At 35.0% G+C, this 27457-nt stretch overlaps 2 protein-coding genes across 2 annotated transcripts; one reads left to right on the forward strand and one right to left on the reverse strand.

Moving 5' to 3' along the window:
- Window positions 1-10666: 10666 nt before the first annotated feature.
- On the reverse strand, window positions 10667-11850 carry LOC110924911 (protein FAR1-RELATED SEQUENCE 4-like). The gene is made up of 3 exons (XM_022168885.1): window positions 11683-11850; window positions 11351-11586; window positions 10667-10961 (listed from the first exon to the last, which is right to left on the reverse strand). The coding sequence occupies exons 1-3, from the start codon at window positions 11848-11850 to the stop codon at window positions 10667-10669; spliced, it is 699 nt and encodes a 232-aa protein (XP_022024577.1).
- A 2994-nt stretch (window positions 11851-14844) lies between these two features.
- LOC110924910 (paramyosin-like) lies at window positions 14845-26052 on the forward strand. The gene is made up of 3 exons (XM_022168884.1): window positions 14845-15857; window positions 24836-24897; window positions 25922-26052. The coding sequence occupies exons 1-3, from the start codon at window positions 14845-14847 to the stop codon at window positions 26050-26052; spliced, it is 1206 nt and encodes a 401-aa protein (XP_022024576.1).
- The last annotated feature ends 1405 nt before the right edge of the window (window positions 26053-27457 follow it).

Below are 27457 nucleotides of genomic sequence, written 5' to 3' on the forward strand. Positions count from 1 at the left end.
ATAGTCGGTAAATTTGGGGTTTTGTATACAAAATTTGTTACCACCTGGTAAAGGAGTAACATGACCATAAGTCAGAACGACATTACCGTGTGGTGGTAATTGATATAACTTGGAAACAAATATAATTGCGGATGCGCCCTCAATACTGTTCAATGTGACTTTTTATTTCAACTTGATTAAACTGGGATTCACTCACCAGTATTTCCCACTGACAAAATGTTTTTAAAACGCATTTCAGGTAACAAAATGTGAAAGCCAATTAGGAGCCAGCTGGACAGCACTGAAGGCTTGGAAAAGTGGCAATAAAATTACCTTAGAATAAAATAGATGTTTTTATTAAATAAAAATAGGATTTAATCCTATGAAATATGTGTACTGAAAGCTTGGGTTTTACCCATGTGTTTAATATTATAAATTGCGGTGGTTTACTCTTATAACATATTTCCGAACTACGGTCCTGATGAAAATTTCCGCTGCCAAACTGAATAAATAAACATGATACCACCAAAACTGGCTCGCGGCCGCCCGTTCCCGGGAATCTAGGGATCGGGGGTAGTGACAGGTAGAAAGTGTAGAACCCCGGTGTGTTGGGGTGAAGTGGGTCCGCGTGAAATTGGCACATAAAGACATAATTCAGGCCACTAATGAGAAAATTGAAGTGGTAGGAGCCCATTTAAAAGCAGCTCAAGATAGGCAAAAGTCTTATGCCGATAAAAGACAAAGACCGATTGAATTTCAGATAGGCGTTATCAGATTCAGAAAAAGAGGGAAACTGGGCCTGAGGTTTATCGGACCATTTAAAATCATTGAACGGGTTGGCAAGGTAGCTTATCGCCTCGAGATATCGGAAGAGTTGAGTGGCATACATGGCGCGTTTCATGTGTCACAATTGCGGAAGTGTCTAGCGGAGGAAACAGCTTATATCCATTACGACGATATCGAGGTGGATGATAGCCTGAATTATGCGGTAAGGCCATTGGAGATTTTAGATCGAAAGGTTAAGCACTTGCGAAATAAACAAATCGATCAAGTCAAGATCAAGTGGGAGCATAGGAAAGGTTCGGACACCACATGGGAGTCCGAAGAGGAAATGCGACGTCTCTACCCTACCCTATTCGGTACGTACTTTTGTTTCGGGGACGAAATCTTTTTAAGGGGGGTGGACTTGTAATATCCCGAAAATATAAAACTTTATATTAAAATTATAAAGTATTAAACAAACAAGAACAAACTAACTAGGACGAAATAACCCAGTTAGTTATAAATCTTGTGTTAACGCAAAAGTGGGTTAGAAACACTTAAATTTGAACTAACAGAAATTAGGGGGACTAAAAGTGTCTAATTGGAAATTAATTATAATAAAATAAATTTATTAAAAACAAAACACACACTTGTGTTTTGTGCTGGAAATCAATCAGAAGCAGGGGGCGATCCAAGCTTCCCCAAAGCCCTAGTTCTTGTCAAAATCTTCCAAATTGAAGGTCTAAATCAAGTCCAAAACGAAACCCGAGTATAGATTAGTGATCCCCATTGCAAGGAGATCATAAGGTATGTAAAATTTGTTAAAAATTCTCTACTTGAAGTTCTCATGAAATTGGGGAATTCGAAATCTGAGGATGCATGAATGATATATAGATGAAATAGGAACATTGAAATGCCCAGGAGTAAACCCTAGACAAATACATGTTGAAATCTTGCTTAATTCTAGTAAAATCCATGGACACCATTGTAGGTGATTAGTGGGTTATGTAGAACTTGAAAAATACAAGAAAATTTGGGGTTGTTCTAGTGTAATTTGACATATGTGAGGTTAATCATAGAGCATAATAATTATGTTAGATAGTTGGATTGATGAAAATTTGGGCTATATGGCAAGTTATAAACTTGCTAATAAATCATGTATAATTTTGCCCTTAAAGTGCTTGTATAAATGCCTCAAAGAAGGCTTAAAACTGAGAATTCATATTAAAACGCATAATTACGATGTTTCGGCAAAACGTGCGTTATATGTGAAACAAAGAGTTCTAAATGTAAAGTGATTGAACTCTATAGGAAAGGAAGCCGGAGCATCGAGCGGACAAACCGGTGTGGACGCGCGTTTGAAAGGCGTACTCTAAAAGGTATGTAACTTGTTATGTTACAACATGTAAATCGGATATGTTAAATTGTTCATAATAGTGTTTTGGTATAAAGGTTAATATTAGTCGAAGTGATATTGTTCACTATTTGATTTAATAGGTCAAGATTCGACTAAGAAACGTTTGGTAGTCGTTATAACGGAGGATTCCATAAACGAGCCAAACGGGTCGAATAATTGTGTAGTAAGTAGTGTTAATGTTGAAAGTTAGCTTTTTGGCGTTGACAATCACAAGAGCATGAAGCCGTAGGATTGGTAATGAAATGCCGGTGATATTAAGCCATGAATGTTGGGTAGAAACGCCTTAAGGTTACTATTGTAATGGTAGAAAAATTTGTGTAAATATAGTGGGTCGAATATTTAAATAGAGATTTTAGTGATTCAGCCCGTAAACCAAATTTTCGGTATAATAATTGTGGTAGGCACGTCGGTAATTTAATTATGGACGTGTAGGAAAAAGAATCACTAAAAACGGACTTATGGATCATAAGTTATGACAATTTTAAGTTGGGATTTGATAAAAGATTGAGCTGGATATGTGCAGCAACAGTTTAAGCAACAGTCTGTGAAAAAAGGGGGCTAGACGTAGCGCGACGCCCCCTAACTCCGTAAATATTTTAATTTTTGTTGTTTTGACCCATGGGACTTGTTTATAACCATTCTAACATTATCAAAACTAACATTTGATGTGATTTTGACCTTAGGTGATATTGGGGACTTTCCGGATGGCGATCAAGCATGTTTGAAGAACCAAACACGAACTTTTGAAGCTTCCGCGTTTACTTAAATATGTTTAAAACAATGTCTATGTAGTTAACACTCGATTACTTGTTTTGGGCTTGTTAAACTAGTAGTACTTATCTAAAAATGTTAACTTGATGAAAGTTTTCCTTATGTTTGATATGCAAATCAAAGTTTTGGTTTACAAATGCTTAGTTCATGTTAAATTCTTATAAAAAAACGGAGTGTTACATAAAACGGTTGTCTCTACTAGACACAATAGATAAAGGAATTCCATGTAATGAAACTACTTCATTTACATACAACTTGGCTAACTATTCCATACTGAAAGTTTCTTTCATTGGTAAGAAATGAGCAGATTTGGTTAATCTATCTACAATCATCCAGATTCTATCATTCCCTTTTGGTGTCTTGTGTAATTTGGTAACAAAGTCCATTGTTATCAATTCCCATTTCCAAATTGGCATCTCCAATTGATGTAGTAACCCTGAAGGTTTCTGATGTTCAGCTTTAACCTGGGAACAGGTTAAACATTTAGCAACATAATATGCTATATCCCTTTTCATTCATGTCCACCAGAAATTCTTTCTTAAGTCTTGATACATTTTGTCACTACCGGGATATATTGTATATTTAGACTTATGGGCTTCTTCTAAAATTTGATTTCGTAGGTTTCCTTGAATAGGTATCCGAATTCTTTTCTTATGGAATCTCCAAATTCCATCTACTCGTTCATTTCAAACCTTCATCATCGTCCTTTATTGTTGTTTCCTGTATCTTTTTAAATTGTTCATTCAAATCTATCTGAAGGTTTAGTCTAAGAGAGCGTACTCTTTTTGGCTTTTCATGATACTTTCGACTTAAAGCATCATCTACTACGTTAGCTTTTCCTGCATGATACTTGATATAAAATCATAATCACTAAGAATTTACATCCAACATCTTTGCCTCATATTTAATTCCTTTGGCCCGAAGACATATCTTAAACTCTTATGGTCGGTGAATACAACGAATTTACTACCGTAAAGATAGTGTCTCCAAACCTTAAGGGCAAAAATTATTGCTCCTAACTCTAAATCATGGGTTGTACAATTCTCTTCATGTTTCTTAAGCTGTCTAGAGGCATAGGCAATTACCTTTTGACGTTGCATCAACACACATCCAAATCCTAATTTGGAGGCGTCACAATAGACTACAAAGTCTTCAGTTCCTTCTAGCAAAGCGAGTATTGGTGCATTGGTTAACCTTTGCTTCAAAATCTTAAATGCTTCCTCTTGTTTTGGTCCCCATTCAAACTTAACTGATTTGCAAGTCAGTTTGGTTAATGGAATGGCTATTCTAGAGAAATCTTGAATAAAATGTCTATAATATCTTGCTAGTCCAAGAAAACTTCTTACCTCCATTGGGGACTCAGTGACTTTCCATTTGGTAATCGCCTCGATCTTTATGGGATCCACATGAACTCCTTCATGATTAACCAAGTGTCCAAGGAATTGCACTTCTTGTAACCAAAATTCACATTTTGAGAATTTAGCATAAAGCTTTTCATTTCTCAACAATGTCAGAAGTATATGCAAATGTTCTGCATGATCTTCCTTACTCTTAGAGTAAATTAGAATATCATCTATAAAGACAATTATAAATTTATCCAGGTATGGTTTACATATCTTGTTCATCATGTCCATAAATGCAGCTGGGGTATTGGTTAAACCAAATGGGATGACTGTAAATTCATAATGATCGTACCTCATTCTGAAAGCAGTTTTAGGAATGTCCTCTTCCTGTACTTTCAATTGATGATATCCTGAGCGTAAATCGATCTTGAAAAGAATCGAGCTCCTTGAAATTGATCGAACAGGTCATCGATAACCTTATTCAGATCTCGGTAATCAATGCACATACGCATTGATCCGTTTTTCTTCTTGACAAATAACACCGATGCACCCCATGGTGATGAGCTAGGTTGTATGGAACCTTTCTCTAGCAATTCATCTAGTTGTTTCTTCAATTCCTGCATCTCCGTTGGTGGTAGGCGATAGGGTGCTTTGGCAATCGGTATCGTTCCTGGTATTAGGTAAATTCTAAATTCAACTTCTCGATCTGACGGTAATTCAGGTAACTCTTCTAGAAAAACAGCTGAGAATTTAGATGTGAATATCCTTTAATTCTTTTCCTTTAGTGTTAATGATTACTGAAATCATATACACCATTCCTCCTTTCTGCGCGTAACTTGCAGCTTTCATCGTAGAGATGAATTTTGTTGACCTTGTTGGCTTATCTCCTTTAATTGTGATCCTTTTGCTGGTTGGCGTACTTACTTGTACATAATTTTGAGAGTTAATTACACAAATGGGTCCTGTGGTTTATACCTAATTTCGCCTTTGGGTACTAACTTTATTTTTTAACAGATTTAGGTTCTATGATTTCAATTTTGTAACACGTTTGGGTACTAACACCAAAATTAGTTAATTAATGACTAAAATACCCTTGCATTTTTTTAGGTTTATCAATGTAACACATTTGGGTACTAACACCTAATTTTATCTAAGTTTAAATCAATTTTACAAAATCTATTTATTTTTTATTTATTTTCATCTTTTTATTATATCTCTTAATGAACATAAAGTCTATTTATTTTTTTATATTTTTATTAAATTTCTTATTTAACATAAAATCTACTTGTTACACCAGTATTTTTTTAAAATAGATTTTTAAATAAAATCTACTAGCTATATAGTTTTATGTAAATTAAATTTCTTACTAGTTTTAAATAATGTAAACCTTACTCGTTTTCAATTTTGGATATATATGATTTATAATAATAATAATAATAATAATAATAATAATAATAATAATAATAATAATAAATATCTTTCATGTAAAGAAAAGTTAAGCCATTTTTAACTTGTTTTTTGTTCATTTACATTTTACTATTTTAGAAAGATATTTAATTTACATAAAATCTACTAGTTGCACCAGTAAAATCTACTAGCTATATAGTTTTATGTAAATTAATTATTTTTTTACAAAAAAAAACGAGTTAAAAAAAGGCTTAAATTTTTTTAGTTTTATCTAAAATACCTAGCTATATAGTTTTATCAAAAATACCTAGCTATATAGTTTTATGTAAATTAAATATCTTTCTAAAATAGTAAAATGTAAATGAAAAAAAAAACGAGTTAAAAAAAGGCTTAAAGTTTTTTACATGAAAGATATTTATTATTATCAATCATTTCAATCCAAAAACGAGTAAGGTTTACATTATTTAAAACGAGTAAGAAATTTAATTTACATAAAACTATATAGCTAGTAGATTTTATTTAAAAAATCTATTTAAAAAAAATACTGGTCTAACAAATAGATTTTATGTTAAATAAGAAATTTAATAAAAATATGAAAAAAATAAAGAGAGTTTATGTTAATTAAGAGATATAATAAAAAGAAGAAAATAAAAAAAAATAAATAGATTTTGAAAAATTGATTTAAACTTAAATAAAATTAGGTGTTAGTACCCAAATGTGTTACATTGATAAACTTAAAAAATGCAAGGGTATTTTAGTCACTAATTAACTAATTTTGGTGTTAGTACCCAAAGGTGTTACAAAATTGAAACCATAGAACCTAAACCTGTTAAAAAATAAAGTTAGTACCCAAAGGCGAAATTAGGTATAAACCACAGGACCCATTTGTGTAATTAACTCTAATTTTGATCACATAAAATACGTGCATGATTGGCTACCAACCAATCCATTCCTAACATGATATCGAATCCGGCTAGATCCATTGGTAACAGGTTAGCGGTAAAGTTATGGTTTAAAAATTCTATCCTTGCTTCCTGCAGGATTTCACTTATCTTGATAGAATCTCCATTTGCCGTTTCCACCAGACAGTCTTGTTGAAGTTTAGTTAATGGTTGATTGAGAAGTTTGCAGAAAGAAGTATTTATGAAACTTTGGTTCGCACCAGAGTCAAATAATACTTTAGCATAAACTAAAAACGTACCGGCAATCACATCCAAGATTATCTTGGCGTCTTCGGCTATCAGAACGAAGGCTCTGGAATTCTTCTTGGGTCCTTCTGTTTCCTTTGCTTTGTTGTTTGTCGCTAGAGCTAGTTTCGGATAGTTCGGTTTGATATGACTAGCTTCTCCACAGTTGTAGCATATTCTGGCACTAGCTTTCTTCCTACAATCTTTTCCTTATGTCCTGGGAACTTGCAAAAGTTACAGGACACAATACACTTTCCTGAGTGCTTCTTTTTACAAAACATGCAGTAGGGTGAAGAGGAAGAACCTGTTCCTTTTCCGTGATAGGAATTACCATAACGTAGTTCCTGGGTAATCTTTTGAGCTAGGTTCTTTTTTCTAGTTTTCCTCTTGCATACGTACCAATTCATCTGTCAGAGTGTTAGCAAGTTCTACTGCTTCTTCTATGGTTTGTGGTCTAGCTGCCTTGACTACATGTCTGATCTCACTGATTAATCCCCAGATGTAACTGGAGATTAACACTGGTTCTGGTGAGGCTAGTGTTGGTACTATCCTAGCATATTCAAAGAATATGGTCGTATATTCCCTGCAATCTACCCCAGTCATTCTATGACTTAGAAACTTATTGGCACTCTATTCCTTTTTATTAGGAGGACATAATTTTCTTTCAACTGTTTCCTTAAAGTTGTTCCATTCCATGTTGCAAACCTTGTCACTTCTTTTGGACTGAAGAATGGTATTCCACCACTCTAAGGCTGCATTCTTAAATATAGCAAAAGCATACATGATCTTATCTTCATCTCTACGGTTACTTATTTTTAAAACTGCTTCTGTCTTTTCTATCCGGCGTAAGGCTGAAATGGCTCCTTCATTGCCTGAGAATTCCATCGGTTTGCAGGATAAGAATTCTTTATAAGAACAACCATATGAGATGGGCCTTCTTCTTTTTTTTTTGTAATCAGAGCATGGATAAACAGTCCGTGATTTCCATTCACGCTGTGATCTGGCTCAGTGGGTGCATGTTTACTTCCGATTATGGAATTATTATTATTATTTTCGGCCTTTTTAATAGTACTGATAATATAGGGCATAGCAGCTATGATTCCTTGAGCTACTATATGTTCAATAGCACTTTTATCCACTTGGTTCCCGTTATTATTGTTATTCTGGATTTCCTGATTTACTTCGTTCGACATCTGAATTGCAAACGTTATTAGGTATTAATATCACAGAATTGAACAAACAAATACTCAAGCATATTTAACCAAAAACGTCGATTCTTGCGACTTTACTCGTTTCATATCAGGTATGTATATATATATATATATATATATATATGGTTAGGATTTAGAGAAAACGCTCAAAAGTGTGAGAACGGAGAGAACGCTTATGGATCGTCAGATCAAAACAATCTATGGATTAGATGACGCGGTGGCGTTTTCGTAAATAAAATCACTTTTATTAATCCGGCGTGCTTCATTAAGGGTAAAAGGGTCTTTTAACTTAGCATAAAACGCCAAACTTACACTATTAAAATCCCGTCTCAACACATATAGCACACTTCATCATAATATAACGCCATAGATATAAAACGCCAAACTTTGTTTTTAACCAATAAAGCTGAACAAACAGTACTGAAACGATGGAACTTAATTACTAACATTTACTGTAATAAAAATCGTGCCTAAAATACGCGCCAAAAACTTCCTATATAAACAAACTCTCAGAACTACTAAAATCCACACCAATACCCCAAAAACCTATACTTTCCTCTATACCATTCATCTTATAAACGCCAAAAAAACCAAAATATCAAACATTCCAATCCATGTTTCTTTGATACACACTATTTTCTCAATAAACTTTCTCTCTATGTAATGAGCAAGATCCTCAATATAAACGCCAAAACATACAAAAACCACAAAACTTCAAAAAAGCCATTTCATGGAGATTCAGTTTTTGTTCTCAATAAAGTTTAGCTAAACGGGATGGATAACATTGTTACACATCTTTCTTGACTGAGGATTAACAATGTTATCCATTTCGTTCAGCCATCATTGAGTTTAGCACGACCAAAATTAGAAGTTTATGGTAGTTTTATTTAGTGGCGTTATTGGTTTTTGTTTTGTTTTGTCGTTTGATTTCTTTGCCCGATATTATATTGTTTGTTATTCAAATTTGAAGTAGCATGTTATGAACAAATTGGTAGAAAAAAGAAAACGATGCAAAAACAAAAATGATTTAAAACGCCAAACTGAGATTTGTCTGTGTTCTATAGGATTGAAATATATAAAAACGCCAAACTACTCTACACTGGCTCTCGAAGACCATCTGTATGTGTTTAATAAGAATGAAAAATACAAAACGCAAAACTACTCTTCATTGGCTCTCGAAGACCTTGTCGATCTTCTTTTTATTACGGCCTGTTTGCATGTCGATGCGTAGTGTCCATAGCCTTTGCAGTTCTGACACTGACTTTCTTTGGCCCCGGGTTTCAAATTTGATTTCTTTTTGTCGATTGCTATCTCCTGTTTAGATTTCAGACGCTTCCGAGAACCAGAACCTTTGTATTTATATGCTACAGGGACTCTTATCGGATTCTTGTCGTTTTTATATTGACCGGTTGTCTTGGTAAATCTATCCCTAGAACTAGCGAGAGAAGCAACAATCTGCATATCTTGAACCTTCTTCATATAAGATTGAACATGATCCTTGTATAAGGATAGCTCCTCTTTATTGAAAGATAAACAGTTCAAAGTGTATTCGGTTGAAAAAAATTATATCTCGCATCATACTTTGCACATCAGGATCAAGCTCAGTCATATATTCACGACTAATTGAGAATTTAGGAGAGCAGTTTGGGGAAGCCTCTTTGCGCATTCTATTCAGAATGTATTGTTTTGGAAATTCCCTAATGTCCATAATTCTCAAAACATAGAATATATGTCTACATAGCAAACCAAACTGTTCAAAACGCTTGCATGACCAACTGCATGTGCAATCAGACTTACGGAACATTACCTGAAAAACGCTAAAAACAATATCTCTATAACACCATGCATAAGATGTTTGTCTAAAAAGTAAAAAAAAAACACATTGCATATGATAAAAAGCCATTAACAGAAAACGCCATAAAACAAAACGCCATTATTTACCTCAAATAAGGATGTACAAGGCTGTTGGAAGTCATTTATGTAAAACTTAACAAAACCATCAGGTTGATCTTCGTAACGTTGATTTATGCAATCCACAACTCCAATAAGCTCAGCTTGAACGTCACCAAAAATACTATATATGTCAAAAGCTTGCCCTTCCAACAATTTGTAACTACTCTTCAACTGGGGTCTTTTGTATCGAGATTCATGATCATTTTTACGATGTGTGTGACACTGTGCTTCTATTGCAGTCTCGTAATGCATCATGAACTCAACAAGAGTAGCTTTCGAATTGCACACTTGACCAAAAAAATGATTCTCACTCTCCGACTTGGATGTCATTCGCATAAGACCAGGCATCTGCTCCATTCTTCTAAGTGCAAAAATATCAGATAGCCAGTCATTATCTTCTAAATTGAACTCTGCGATAACCGCTTCCCATTCCGATTCAAACTCTTCAGGTGTGAGAATATCCGTCCACACAACACCACAAATACGTTCTTTAAAATTGGTGGAATTGCATAGCCTAACACCAATCAATATATAACACGAAAACGCCATGCATAAATAAAAAACACAAAAGACAAAACTTAACTAAAAAACACTAACAAGGTAAAGAACGCCATGTATTTTAAAACGCAGTGTATTCTAAAACGCCAAAGGTAAAAAAAAAAGCATAACAACCTTCAGAGAAAGTTTATGCATCACATGCCACATGCATAACCGATGCCTCGTGTCAACAAATACAACAGAAATAGCCTTCTTCATCGCTGGATCTTGGTTAGTGACAACAACTTTTGGTTGAGAACCAACAGCTTTTAGAAAAACTCTTAACAACCAAATATACGTGTCAGCAGTTTCCGACGCCAATAATGATGCACCAAATGTAACATTGCAGTGATGATTGTCTATACCACTGAACGGTACAAACACCATAGAGTATCTGCATATGAAAACACCATGAGAACTGAAACAATAATAAAACGCCATTGAATGTAAACTAATAAAACGCCATTACATGTAAACTAATAAAACTCCATTGCATGTAAAATAATAAAACGCCATTGCATGTAAATTAATAAAACGCCAAAATAGAAAATGTTGAATTATAAAATATTACTTGTTGGAAGGATATGTGGCGTCAAACGAAATCACATCACCAAACCCGTGGTAATTACGTTTGGCTTGATCGTCACACCAAAAAAGACCCTTCAAACGATTCTCTTCGTCTGTGATGTAATCATACGAGAAATTAGGCTGGGAATGTTTTTTTCATTCAAATGTCTCACAACCATATCGGCGTCATGTTCCCCTATAAACAAGTTAATTTGCCTCTTATAGTTCTTAAATTCAACTTTACTTGCACCCACGCCTTCAAAACCGCCAAAACAAGTCTTCATAACATTAAATGCCTTGACGGGACCCAAATTCAGCTTAGACATGCTGTGTATAACATGCTTCTGGAGCTGAGTGAGGTGTCGTTCAGTTGGAAGAAAATGCTTATCGGGACGTTCAACAAGGTCATGATTGTGCTCCTTGACAAACTTATACACCTTCCATGATCCAGCCTAAAAAAATACACATAACAGTGCACCACAATCAGTCCCCTTTGAAATGTTAGGTCGCACTACTCGCTCCTTTTGATTGGGGTCCAACGTATGAACCTTCTTATCCTTGTATAACCCAGATCTCGTACACAAGTAATACTTAATATGTAAGACACCTTTAGAGTTTGTCTTTGTAGTCCCTTTCCTGACTGAAAACCCACACTCCTTGGCATACTTAACATACATTGAATAACAATCATCAAGGCTTGAGAATACCATGTCCATTCTGGGCTTTAATTCTTCACTAACATCAGGAATGATAAATGGTAATCCAGTTTGGGGCAAATCCTTTGATTCGAGGAAGAGACTTCGTCTGAGAAAACACAGTGAGGAACAGAAAAATCAGAAAAACACAGTGATGTCTCGTAATAACATTATACATTAAAACGCCATTAATTGAATAATAAACAAGACATAATAAACACATAATTAAAAAACGACATGATAAAAAAGCCATGAATTAAAAACACTTAACAACATAAATAATTAACAAAATATAACATCATAATGAAAACGCCATAATTAACAAAACTAATGTTTACCCAAATTAACAAAATAGTAATAACTAATGTTCACAAATACTACTAAATAAAATTCAAAACAAATCAAATAGATGAAAAACGCCAATGATCGTAAAAACATAAGAAATTGTTGGTGCATATGTCTGTCAACTTTGTCTTGTATCGAGTCTTGTATCTAGATAAGATAAACCAGTGCTCAGAAGTCAAGAAATTAGGGTTTTTGTGTTGATTGCCCAGTTCACACGAACTGGCAAAGCCAATTCGTACGAAGTGCCACTTCGCACGAAGTGGCAGTGCCATGTTCATGCGAACTGGCCTCCACTATAAATACCTGAGCATGGTTTCTCATTGGTAAGGTTGCAGATTTCAGAGCCGAGGTGCTGTCAAAGTGTCAAGTGATCTGAAAAGCTTTGAAATCAATAAACAAGATAATTAAAGTGAATCTAAGTGTGAATCAAGCTGTAATCAAGTCCGAATCATCGAATTCCGCCTTTGATTTGGATTAAAACTCTTCTGATCGACTCGTTTAGGTCATACAACGATCCTATAAGTGGTGTCAGAGCTCAGGAGGAAGAGTTCTTACCGATTCAGCTTGTTTTCATCTAAAAATCTCATTTCTACTCATTCTTCTTCACATTTTTCAAAATTAACTGAGATTTTATGGTTAAAATGGATTTAATTTTTGATATAACACACGAAACACTATTTTAATCAATCCTTGAAAGAATCAGACCTAAAATCGACCTAAAACGTGATCAAATTTGACAAAAACACATCAGATCATTTGGAGATGTATCAGTTCGTGTGAATTAGGGTTCCAATTCATACGGATTGATCAGATTGTACCCCAGGTCGTGTAAAAGGTGCAGTTCGTTTGAAAAGTTTATCAGTTCACACGAAGTGGACCTTCACTTCGCACGTATTGACCCCAGGTCACTTGAAAGTGTCACAGTTCGCATCAAAGTGTCCACTTCGCTTAAAATTCATCCACTTCGCTTGAGATAATCATCTAGTCCGTACGAATTGGACTTTTTTAGATCAGTTCGCTTGAAAACCTGCCAGTTCGTGTGAAAGTTACTTCCAGCTCGCTTGAAAGTGACAATTCGCATCAATTCGTTTGAAACTTCATCAGTTCGCATGGATTGAGTTTTCTTGGATCAGTTCGTTTGAGAAGCATACCAGTTCGTTTGAGTTTGAAGTTCAGGTCACACAAAGTGACTTGTTATCAGTTCATTTGGAAAGATTCATCAGTTCGCATCAAATCAAGTCAGAGCATTTGAAACATCCAGTATTCTAAGATGGGGGATAATTTTCTGAATCCGTTTAGTGATGTTTTTCCTTACACTAGCAGCACAGGAGAGAACACATCAGATAACACGAACACCTCGGCACCAAACCCGAACCATAGGAAAACCATTGCTGATTCTTTAAGTGTTGATAACGCCTATGGCACCTACAACAAACCGCCCAAGCTAATGGCCATAGAGGAATACAACAGATGGGCAAGTAGGTTTGAGGAATGGCTGAAGGGATTCGCATACCTAAGTTGGAAGAGTTTGAGAAATGGTTTTGACATCGGAAGAACTGACTATGAAAATTTAAATGATACTAAACAAGAAAGGTTCATTGCAGAACAGAAATGCATCGCCTTACTACATCAATCAGTGAGGGATGACATTATATCATTAATTGACTACAAAGATTCCAGAGATTTATGAGAGAAATTAAAGATGAAGTGTGTGGGTGGTGCCGAAATTGTTAAAAACAAGAAAAAATTGTTGAAAAAAGAATTCGATCTGTTTGGGTGTATGAAAAATGAGTCTGTGTTAAAGATGATAGAAAGATTCGGTCACTTAAAGATGGAACTTGCAAGATATAGAATTTTGTTTAAACATGAAGAATTGGTTGATAAGTTGTTTGATTCACTGCCTGATGAAAAAGATTGGCAGCATTTTGCGCTAATGTTGAAGAACATAGTGAAATCGACTGATCTGACAGCTGATTTGCTAATTGAAAGGTTGGAAAGTCATGAGCTGGAGATTAGGAAGACGAACAAAGTCAACAACTCCTCGTATCAACAAAATGTTGATTTATATTATCGAGGAAGTATGATCCCAAAAACCGTGTCACCAAAGACTGCATTCTCAGCAGAAAACTCAAACATGCCAAATCAAGAAAGTCCAAGTAGTGGTTATCATGGAGGATCATCTTCAACTGCTCCAAGTCAACAACAATAATCAGTTCCGAAAAACATGTTCCAGTGCAATATTGCTGTAAACCTCAACAATGCACAAAACTTCAGTGAAGAAGCAGCCAAGCAGCAAATGGTGTTTCTGGCATCCGTCTTGGAATCATATGAGAGCCTTGTTGCTGGAAAGATCGGAAATACCAACCTCACCAGAGAAGATTATGATCAAATCGACCCCGAAGAAATGGAGTTGATTGACATTAGATGGTGTATGGCAAGTGCGGTCAGAAAGGCTCAGAGATTCATGGAGATAACAAGCAGACACTCCATTGGTGGACCTTCAACTAAATTAGGATTTGATAAATCAAAGGTTACATGTTTTAAGTGCAAGCAAAAGGGCACTTTAAACGAGAATGTCGAAATGCAGCAGCTGATGAAACGGCCAATCCATTCCGTGAGGACTATTATAAAAGAGCCATCTATCATCAAAACAAAGCCGAACCTCCATGAATGAAACAGATAGAAGAAAATCCCAAAGAAAAGTCGAGAGCATTAGCTGTTATCCATGATGATGAGGGATTTGATTGGAGTGAGTTGTTACCGGAAGAAGATGCAGTGGGTTATGCCTTTATGACAAAAATTATTCCTTTCAAAGATACCCGAACAGAAGAAGTAAAATATGTCAATGGGAAGATGTTAGCCCAATGCATGAAAGATAAAATCTATCGAACATGGAAAGAGGCAAAAAGCACAAAAAGATGGGATGCTGATCGGGAATGCTATTTGGATCCTAAAGGAAACATAGTTGTTGAACCATCATCAATTAGTGTTGAAACTCTCATCAAGCAAATAGCAGAAGAGGAAGAAGCAAGACAGAGAATGTGGTGGGCAAGTAAAGAAGAAGAGAAAGAAAAGGAGCTGCAGTCGAAGAAGGTCGATGATGGGATAATTGACACGACCAAAGAAATGACTGCTGAAAATCTAAAGAAAATGGCTGATAAAGTTCTTGCAGCGAAAGAGTTAGAGGTAGATTCTAAGTCTGGAACTGAGTCAAAGAACAAGGTCAGTTCTAATGATTCAACAAATGAGTCAGGTAAGACTGATAAAGCCAAAATTGAAAGTGACTGCAAAAATTGCATGAAAGACTACAAAGTTTGTAGCGCACACACTTACCTCAGTGGTAAAAAGATTGAAGAACTGACAGAAAGAGTCAAAGAAGTTGAAAATAAGATCTTAAGTCTTGACAAATTGGTAAAAGCTTCAAATGATCGAATAAAAGAATTAACTGATAAACTTGAAAAAGATAAAATTGACGTAGAACGAATCAGGAAAGAAAATGAAAAGTTAATTCATGAAAACCGTCAACTTTCAGAAAATTATGAGAAGCTAAAAAGAACGATAAAAGATTCTGATGAAAGAAACGATAAAACAACCAAAGAAAATCTTCAACTGTCAGGAGTACTTCAGTCGAAAGAGAAGCAAATCAACCAACAGTTAGATGAGATTGCTAATCTGAAGCTTCAGTTTCAGGAAGCAAAGATTGAAAATGAACGAATCAATCTGAAACTCAACAGTTACAACTCCGCAAGTTTTGTTCTTTAACATATTGTTCCTAAACCAATTGGGAAGAACAAAGCTGGCGAAGATGTTTATTTGGACGGAACTGGGGTTGGGTATCATCAAGTTCCACCGCCAGTATTAAATAATTTTTCAAAGAAAAAGTCCGGGTTGGTTAACGAAAATGAAACAAATTGTCACACCCCGACCACGTAAAACAACAAAACGTGGCGGAAACGTCGGGGAGTGTTGTAACAGAATCATTGTTTCACAACCATGGATTAAACAAATTTCGTTTTATTGAATTAAATGAGTTACAATGTCTTAACAATAAAGAAACATAACAAAAATTAATTAGTCTTGCATCTTTTAATGTCACTAAGGCCTCGTCCAATCCTATGTGAGCATGCATCAATATCATCATCAATAGTCATCAACTATAGTACCTGAAACACATGTGAAAATACATCAGCATAAAAATGCCGGCGAGTACATAGGTTTTATGAAAAATAGGATTCATGACCTAGGTTTTAGAAAATGTTTAACAAAAACTTGTCATGAATCCAGTTTAAGTGTTTGCTTTTATAAAACGTTTGAAAATCGATGATAGATATGTATAGTTAAAAGAATGATGTAAGGTTAAATGAATAACCAAGTAAAATGAGTTTGTATAAAACAAACTGTTTTGTAAAACAATTTCTTGTGAAAAATATGTTATTTGTGTAAAAATGTATAAATCCAAATGAATAATTTAAATAACGCTACGCCATGTAATATAATACAAGCACTTATATATAGGAAGTACCAGCGGCGTATCCACCATGCTTGTATCACATTACAACGTCTCGTTACTCAAATCACTTACCCACATAAACCACCAATGTAAATTGCCCATGTCTAAACTGTTGTCAAATGTTAATCAAGTAATGTGTAAACAAAATGTCATGTATGGCAAGTGAAATACGTAACAACCAAACCATAAGTAAGAATGCACAAACAATGTACTAAGTATGCGACGGATGGACATACATAGCATGATACCAAGTATAAGATGTCTTTGTAAAACGATGTACTAAGTATGCACACAATGGGCATACATAGCTAAAACATAATGAAATCATGTACTAATAGTGTACTAATGAACATAGCAAGTATATGATATGAAATCATGAAAGTAACAAGTAGGCACATGTGTTTCACCCCAAAATGTTTGAAAAACAGTAAAAGAGGGGTCTATGTACTCACTTGAGGGTGCTTAAAAGTCTTAGGATAACCACCAAGCAAAGCTAGAAGATCACGGAATCAAACGGCACCTATATAGGTATCTACATTAATAAACGGACCTATCGGAGGATCGGGTAGTACAAGGGTTCGTAAACCAAATAAGTATGGGAACTTATGTAATATGGTTTAACAAAGCCTACGTACTAAAACGAAACCTATCCTAAGTGCTTTTGACTCATTACGACCCGTTTAGGTAGCTTACGCCACTTTAACGCGTCGTTTGCGTAAAACGCGTTTGGAATGCCTAACTAGTCCTATGACAAGCAAGATATGCCTTAACATGTTTAATATTGTTGTTAAATCAGTTTAGATGTCAAAAATTTCGTTACATAGAGTTAAAATGAATTTATGCGTAAAAAGGGCATTTTGGTAATTTACCTAAGGCATATAAACTACCTATCATATAACTAACTAAACGTCGTGACCATAAGGTATAACCTCAGAAGGTTATTTTCTATACAACTATGGTCACCTAATGTGTTTGGTCGGATCCTAAAGATCGACCAATGGGTCGGGTTCATAAGCATAAGCGATTGACTAGATCGCTTACCTTTACGACCCTAAACAAGCACAAATCTAAAAGCGACGAGCTAAACATGCTAGAACATGTTTAGTAAAGTTAGAAAACAGGTTTGGTATTAAAACAAATGGTTTTAATACCCTAGAGTAGTTTGGTTACAAAATACGCGAGAAAACGCATTTTGGCTGAAACTACGACTCGTCACTGAGCCTAGATAACGTGGTAATCAGTAGGTATAGTTACTAGGGACTATAACCATCGTGATTACGCTCACGTTATGAAGTTCAAACGAACTTTTCATTGACCATAAACTGGTTAATGCAGAAAGTCAAACGCAGTTTGACTTTAACGCTAAAACGAATGAAAAACGCGAAAGAATACTTACAGAAGGTCCCCGCAAAATTCGAACCCGATTCACTCTCAGGTAGGAAGCATATACATCCACTTAGAGAGTGTAGAATCAGATTCAAATGTGAGGAAGAATGAAATGGGTGAGGGGTATTTATAGATTTCCTTGAACCGTTAAGATCGTTCGTCGAAAAACGTGATTTGATCTAGACCTTACATGTGGGCACATGGTTTTCAAAAACCATGGGAGCCCCTAATGTGGACTATGTTCATTGAATACCATCCCATGGTTTTGCAAAACCATGGGTGAAAACCATTAACACTTCAAAATGGACTAGGTTCATTGAATCTGCAAGAAATTTCAAAAATGGTCCCTACACTTGTAAAACTTGATTTTTTTGGCACTTTTAAACCCCTTTAAACTCATTTCAAGGCTCTAAAATGATATTAAAGTATAGGGAACTTAAAATATGCTCAAAGACATCACGGATGTCGGTTCGTTTGGTCGTACGGTTGCGTTATTCGCTTAATTACGACGGGAGTCGTAACGAACGCAAAAACGATCCAAATTAAGCGACGAATGGAATTTATCATACCAAACACTAAAATAAAATATTTTAATGCTTAAATAAATTTTTGGAAGTCCGGAAGTATTCAGAACGTAAAATATGCGCGAAAATGCAAACTCATGCACTTTTTGACGCTTTTAGTCCCTAAATGAGCATAAAGTTTATTTTTGCGCACCAAACACCTCAAAGCCTATTTCTAAGCTATGTAAAGAATATTTAGGGCATACTTAACTTATGATCATGTTCCGGAAGGTCTGTTACAGTACAAATTGACATACTTTTGCAGTTTGTCGAATTTAGTCCCTGTAAGCGAATAAACTTGATTTCGGCATACCAAACCATCCAAAACTTATTTCTAAGTTATGTAATGGTTATTTAAGGTATGTTAAGCCTATTTCACTGTTCCGGGGTGTTTGTTGCATTAAACTGGTTATATTTACGCATCAGATCGCGTATAACCTTCTAGAAAGCGATTTAAAGCCCGAAATCGAACAAGAATTGATACGTGCAAAAGATACACATATTTATACAGATCCCAAGTATGAAATACAATATTTCATTGGCTTGGTATTTGTTTGATGGTGGTGGTGACACAGGTGTCACACAAATGAGGTTAAACTTCCAGAATCAATCGATGTTACATTCACTTCATCATCCGATGAAGACAGTATTCAGTCTGAAGTTGTTAAAAACGTGGTTGAAAATGTTTTGAAATCTGAAAGTGATTCAACTGAGGATGAAGAATGCTTTTTGGACAAATATATTCCGAAATCAACATCCAAAAACAACTTAAGTGAAGAACCTAATCTTGTGATGTACAAGATGTCGGGATCATATAAGTTGTATTCGGCTCTTGAATTTCCTTTGGAAAATGTGAATGTTGACAAATTGAAAAATGTGTTCAAGTTGGTTGAGATTGATGTGTCTGAAATCGAAGGTTTGAAACGTTCCAAAAGGCAATTAAACTTTGAAAAAGATAAAGCTTACTACAAAAAAACCTGCTGTTCTACCACGATTTTCTAACAACAATCAAAATAAATGATCGGGTGGATATCAGGGTGGTAAGAATTATCAAAGAAGGAACTTTCAAAACAAAAAGTTTGTTGAGAAAAAGGTGTTTGTGAAAAGTTCAAGTTCAAGCTCACTTTCCGAGCAAGAATCTGAAATTTTTTCAAAATCAAATGAAGAATTTTTTGAAAAGAAGGCCTCACAGCCTCAGACCGAAGGCACAAGTCGGGAAGTTGATACCCGAACATGCTTTAAATGCAATCAAGTTGGACACATTGCACGAAAGTGCACCAACTCGAAGCCTAAGTCTGTGCTTGTCAAGAATCCGAAAAGAAAAGATGATGTAAAGGGAAAAGCTCCAATGTTTGTTGAGAAAAAGCTTTTAAAGAAGGAAAATGTCAAAGTTAAAACTGAATCTGTTAAAGAGTCAGTTAAGAAAACCGAACCCATAAAGAAGTTGGTAACTAAAAATGACAAATTTTACAAGCGGGTTGTGTCATCTCAAGAAGCATGGAAGCCAAAATCTGTTGAAAAGAAAGCAAGTTCTCCAAAACCAAAGGTTTCAGAGTCTTCAAAACAATCATCTTCTACCACACCGGTAAAGATGAATGTTCCTTTGGATTACTATGAGAAACTTGAGAAACAAACTTCTACCCCACCAGGTAAGAAGTATGTTCCGAAGAAAGACCAACCATCTGGTCAACCTTAAAAAGACGAATTTTTCTTGTATAAAGAGGTTGAGGTTGGGACTGAAGAAAGTTTAAAGATGAATGACAAAAATTTCCCGCCATTGTACACCAAAACCACAATTCTAAACGTCAAGCTACCTGAGTCGATGGAGGCTTGGGTTGCTTCAAAATCTCACTAAATGTTTGTGACATGTGCAGGTGTTCAGGGGCCAATTCAAGTTCAGCATGAATAACAGAACAGCCTGGCACACAAGGAGAGAACAAGTGTTAAAAACAGGAAGTGTTTGGTTTAAATTGTTAATTTTTTTTTGAAAATTTAAAAGAAATACGCCGAAACCCTCACGGCTGAACAAACACATGATAAAACAAGATTGAAAAATGGTTTCAAAACGTTATAATCAAGTGGTTTGTAAATCATGGGGGTGCATGTGAGCTAAACAGAGAATGTGAAGCAAAAATGGATGGCGATGAATTTGTTTCTTCGGAAGCAGAGGAGCCACTTTCTGGCGACGAAACTGACTCGTCAAAGTCAGAGGAGCTATAAGTTGAACTAAAAAATAGAAAAGTCAGTACAGTCAATGGATGATGTCAACTTTCCACCATTGCGAGCTGCAAATTTTAAATCAAAAAGGAATGTTCAAAAACCGAGTGTTGATGATTCAGAATCAGATGATGACTCGGTATCACCCAAGGACTGTTAGGCTTGGGTGAAACTCTTTAACTAAAAATCCTGACTTGCCGGAACTCCCATGTTGGTAATTGGGGAGTAGGAATCGGCATCTTTCTTGAGAAATATAACTGTCATATTTCGACTTACAAGTGATTTTGTTGATAAGAATCTAAAATTGTCATATTTCTTGAAAAATGTTTGTGTGAAAAACCCACAAGTAATTGTTCTTACAAGTGGTTAATCAAGGTCATTAAATTGAACTTGATTTAACTTTCATTCAAGTAGTTGAAGAAAAAGAAAAATGTTAGATTTTATAAGTGGTAATTGGAAAACAAGGTGATGAATGAATCCCCAATCTTACAAGTGGAATCAACAAAACTAATTTTCCAGAAAAACCATTTTGATTAAAACAAACTTAAGTGTTTTGAAATCATAATGGGAAAATAGTTTGTTGTCAGGGGAGCTCTGATTGTTTAAGCCAAGTGGATGGCGAATTGAAGCAATTCACATCAGTTTGTCAGTTCATTTGTACAGTTTATTGTTTTCATTTTCAAATTTTCCCAGAAAATCAAAAATTGCAACTTATTTTTTATTTTAGGGGGAGTAGAAAAATTTAGAAATTTTGAAAATTTGAAAAATCCAAAAACATGATAAAATCTAAAAGCCAAAAACATTGAAAAATCAAAAATGAGTTTTGTTGTGAAAAAAAGGAAATGATAGTACATCAATGGACAATCACAGCACGCTAAAGATTTGGAAAGTCAAATGATTTTGAACAAGTCTCACTGATGATGTGCCAGTAGACTTCAGACGAATAGTAGATTGTATTTGAGATATAAATCTAAATATCAATGCTTGCTTATCTCGTGGGGAACATCTCTCGGATATATGGGTAACCCCTGAAATCTTGTTTGATAGATTGCCTGATTTCTGATATACTAGGTCTTTATGATGTTTGATATCTGGGGTATTATACTTAGTCTTCTGATATTGTGGAAGCAATGGCCTAGACTTCGTATAATACTTTATGCGCTATAAAAGCTTACCCTCTGCATAAAAATTGAAAAACATCGAAAGATATAGATATGAATCAATTGCAGTTGAAGTAAAGATTCTCTAAAGGGAACACACCAAAAGTCGAGCCTTCATCTCTTTGACTGAACGGAAGTTCATACCTGAGCTCTCAAGGTCTCGCACTAACCCATAGAACAGATATCAAATTGGTATACTCACCTGTAAGACTGAATCTAGGGAATTTTGATACGGGAGTATATCCTGAGGTGGAACACGCGAATAAGTTTAAGTCTTTAAAACACTAATTCGTATCTCGAATCAGTTGAAACTTGTGTAGAGGTTTAAGTGGACAACAATACTGACAATCTAAGTGAATTTGTTTAAAACTTAAAGTCTTAAAAAGGTCAACGGTGTTAGTGATTTGTCTCAAAATCTGATATGATCCTCTTACATAAACTCACAAAAATATTGTCTGTAAATATTTCTTTACTGCTTTTCATTAAAAACAAAAATCCAAAAAGAATGTGTTTTAGCATAAAATTTTGAAAAATCAAAAAGATTTTATTTCATCTTATTTTCGACAACTGATGTTGAAAAGCTGATTTTCAAAATTCCGAGTGCTAAACATGATGAACAACAATGGATTGGAAGAGTGTGTTTGAGATGAAAAGTGATGATAAAATTTGAGAAATGTTATAAACGAACAAGTGATGTTTTGAGATTGATTTAACAAGTGGTCAATAGTGATTAAAATTGTTATACTTTAAACAATTGGGAAATTTACTTTTATGTAGAGTTTATGCAGGAAAAGCTTTGGAAAAGCCAGGTTTCGACTCCTGAGGATATGCAGATTAAATCCAGGTTTCGGAGAGCCAGGCAACAGTCCTGAACCTGTGAAAGCTGCAAAGCGAGATCCCTGTGGCTAAGTCTGAACAAAGTTTGAGCCAGAATATGATTCTAGAATGTGAGTTATTCAAGACTGCGATCCCAGCTTATTGAAAGGGGGAGTCTGAAGACGTATGAGTCAGATGTAGATTCTGGATCAACATTCAAGGGGGAGTTTAAAGATTGTAAAAGCCAGGTTCGAATGCTAGCTGCTGATGCTGTTAAATTTAAGGAATCAAGAGATCTGATCAAGAGAATTAGAAGAAAAAGAGATTGAGGATGCTTACGGTTTTCAATATTTTGGAAAGAGAGAGAAGACTGATCAAGACTGAAATCTTGTCATACTGAAGACTCGACATTGAAGACTTCGTCAACACCCAAGGGAGAGTCTGTTGGTGCATATGTCTGTCAACTTTGTCTTGTATCGAGTGTTGTATCTAGATAGGATAAACCAGTGCTCAGAAGTCAAGAAATTAGGGTTTTTATGTTGATTGACCAGTTCACACGAACTGGCAAAGCCAATTCGTACGAAGTGCCACTTCGCACGAAGTGGCAGTGCCATATTCATGCGAACTGGCCTCCACTATAAATACCTGAGCATGGTTTCTCATTTGTAAGGATGCAGATTTCAGAGCCGAGGTGCTGTCAAAGTGTCAAGTGATCTGAAAAGCTTTGAAATCAATAAACAAGATAATTAAAGTGAATCTAAGTGTGAATCAAGCTGTAATCAAGTCCGAATCATCGAATTCCGCCTTTGATTTGGATTAAAACTCTTTTGATCGACTCGTTTAGGTCGTACAACGATCCTACAGAAATACACTAGAACGTAAACGACAATTAAAATTAATATTGAAAACTCCAATTGCAGTTCTTAATAATTATTTAAATATCAATTAAAACGTGATTAAATTGCATAATTGAATAACGCTATTGATAATCATACAACACATTATAAAAATAAATAATAAAAAAAACGCCATAGAACAATAATAAAAGAACAAAATGCCATATCTGTTGCATGATTTCCTGGAACGAAAATAGAAACCGCCAACGAATTTTACTTTGTCGAACAGAATCCACATTAAACGCCATAGATCTAAGAAAGCTTGCAAAGGAGGTAACAGCTAACAATAAATCTTTGGAGTTTTAATTTGAAAGAGATTTATAACGCGAATAAGGAGGGAACATATAAAAGGAAAATCGTACCCCCACATAACAATTAGGGCCCCTTGCCATGTGTTGGGCCAGGATCCGTTCTCACCGTTCTCACACTTTTCACCGTTCTCTCATGAACCCGTTTATATATATATATATATATATATATATATATATATATGTATGTATGTATATATATAGGGGAAGGATGTATAGAAAACTTATTTGTGCTAAGAAAACCTAGGAAACCCAATCTATAACCATTGATCAAGATCATCCAATGGCTCATAAATTTTGAAGCCTTTTTTAATTAAATTTAATAGAATGCTGAGGTCAACAAAAGTACTTGAAGGGTATTTAGGTAAAATCAACCATAATTGTAGTACATTATATATATTATAATATTATGTGATTTGACATGCATTAAAGAAGGTGCACAAATATCTATATCAACTAATCAAATACCCCAACCTTATTTCCAACATTTCAAAAGACTCAACCCAAATTCATCTCTTTCTCTCTCAAACAATCGATCTTCCCAAAACCCACCGGAGAAGATGATCTGACCGGAGAAGAAAAGGGGCACCGGAGAAGAAAAGGGGCACCGGAGAAGATAATCTGACCGGAAAAGAGGCACCGGAGAAGATGATCTGACCGGAGAAGAAAAGGGGCACCGGAGAAGATGATCTGACCGGAGAAGAAAAGGGGCACCGGAAAAAGGTGCTACAGTGAATCACAAAAGAAAATAAAAATAAGGTGCGATGGTGAATCTAAATCACTAGATATGAGATAAACATTTCAGTTGTTATCATCTGGTAAAAGTTGCCGGAAATGGAAGAAAGCAAGAAGCAAGTGCAGAAGCAAGTAAGTTTGGTTCGATTTTTTATCAGGAGGTGTTTTGATCGGTGATGATTTTTGCTTTTTTCCGATCGGTAGGTGTTTTGATCAGATAAATGTTGGGTTTTCTGTTTTTTCCGATCGGTAGGTGTTTTGGTCCGATCGGTGTGTGATGTGATCGGTGGTGATTTTTGTTTTGAATGAGACTAGAAAGTGTTAATGTTGGTTTTTATGTTTTTTTTTTCCAATCGGTAGGTGTTTTTTGGTCCGATCGATGGTGATTTTTGTTTTGAATGCGACTAGAAAGTGTTAGTTATTTTGAGTAGAAACAACCTCGGGTTATTTATTATTTTTTTTTTTTGATTGCCAACTGGACGTTAAAACTATTGATTTGTAACATGTGTTAAACATGTCTTATATTTTTATCGAAAACATATTAGGTAACATGTGTTAGACCTGCCTTGTTTTCTGTCAAAAACAAATTAGGTAAACCTCTGATATTAGGGTACAAGTCTAAGGGCTCAAAAGCATATAAATATATTAGCGTAACATGTGTTAAACCTGTCTGATATTAGGGTACAAGTCAACGGACTCAAAAGCATATAAACATATTAGCGTAACATATGTTAAACCTTCTTATTAGGGTACCATGTGTTAAACCTCCCTGATTAGGTAAACATATTAGTGTAACATGTGTTAAACCTGTCTCATTTTTATCAAATGATGTAAACGTGTGTTAAACCCGTCTTATTACCATGTGTTAAACCTCTCCTATCATGTAAACATGTTAGTGTAACATGTGTTACACCTGTCTTATTTTTATCAAATTATGTAACATGTGTTAAACCTGTATTATTTTTATCAGATTAGTTAACATGTGTTAAGCTCTCATCTTTTTTCCAAATTATCTAACAAGTGTTAAACTTGTCTTATTTTTATAAAAATAGGTAACATATATTAAACCTGACTTTATTTTATCAAAAACATATTAGGTAACCTGTTTTATTTTAATGAAATTAAGTAACATGTGTTAAACCTGTTTTATTTGCAGCAACAAAGAGAGTAACAAGATCGCAAACTGGTAAGATACCGAAAAAGCGAAAGAAAGTAGATGAAGAAACAAACGACGAATGGGATGAAGAAAGAGAAGAATGTCACTCATATTCTGTTGTCGCCCTCTAACACTTTGAACGGCACTCATATTTCGTTGTCGCCCTTTAACAAATGGGAGCAGGAAAATGAAGGAGGTGAGAAAGTTGCGGACGAAGTATGCCAAAATATTCTGTTGTCGCCCTCTAATACTTTGAAAGGCAAGATAGAAGCTGCCTCATTTATGGGAGGGCGCTGAGTGTGGTAGTGTTGTCTTTTCTACAGTTTTTGTGGGAACATCTATGGTTGTTTTTGTAGTTATCTTGGGTACCACAACTTTTGTTTATAACAAGTCAACTGGCTAGTGATATATGCGTGGTGGTTTTTGTAACTATCATAGCCACCACGAATTTTATTTATTTTAAATTATGGCCATAACCCAAAATACAATATGACCATTCTGGTCTTCTCTGTAATATGTTGGTGTCTGGATGTTAAATAGTTATGGTGGGAAATGTATTTGGTTACCAGTTATCAGTTAACATGTGTTATTAGTTAACATATTTTATTCATTACCAATTGTAAGATAAGTAGTAGACGAGCATTGGGTGGTCAACATATTGTTTCAATTGTAACCTTTGATACTAATTAATAAGTGTAACATGTGTTACACAGGATGAAGTAGAAAACAAGGTACATACCTTTAATGTTACTTGGAAACAATAAGCAATTGTAACATGTGTTACACATCTTACGTAAGTAAATGCAGTACATGGTGGAACATGTAAGTAACATGTGTTACATACGATGTAGTGAATAAAAACAAGGCACATATATAGTGAATAACATACATATACATGTAACATGAGTAACTTGTGTTACATACGATGTAGTGAATAACATACGTATACATGTAACATGAGTATATGCACCACAAAGGCATACGCATGTTACATGTGTGTATGAAACACACTTGGTATATATAAAACACTTAGTATATGTAACATGTATACATCCAAACATGCTAGTACATGTGATTTGTAACACACGTTACAAAAGTATATGCAACACATGGGAATCATTGTCATCTAATATAATCGAAGTAATCACATAAAAGAAGTGTGTGACATAAGTAATACATGATAGTTTGATTGGTTACCGAATTGGTTACAGAGGTGCACCCTTTTAAAAAAACAAAAATAGGTCGTTAAACATAAAAAGTGGTAAAGGTAACATATAAAAGTGGTACCATACACAAGAATATACACATCTAGTAAAACAAGTTAAGGGAAACTATGCCATTGTCAAATTACAACCAATATACATGTTGAAACACGAGCGGGATATTGTTTATGTTTCACATGAAACGTACATACGTTAAACTAAGTAACGAAGAACATACTGAGCTTCACCAATCATGTTGTACCTGGGAAAAAAGAGGGTAGGCGGTTAGCACAAAATCATGTTACATGTCGGGGGTAACATATGTAACAAGTGT

This window comes from Helianthus annuus, chromosome 17 (assembly GCF_002127325.2).
Source record: "Helianthus annuus cultivar XRQ/B chromosome 17, HanXRQr2.0-SUNRISE, whole genome shotgun sequence".
Classification (NCBI taxonomy): domain Eukaryota; kingdom Viridiplantae; phylum Streptophyta; class Magnoliopsida; order Asterales; family Asteraceae; genus Helianthus; species Helianthus annuus.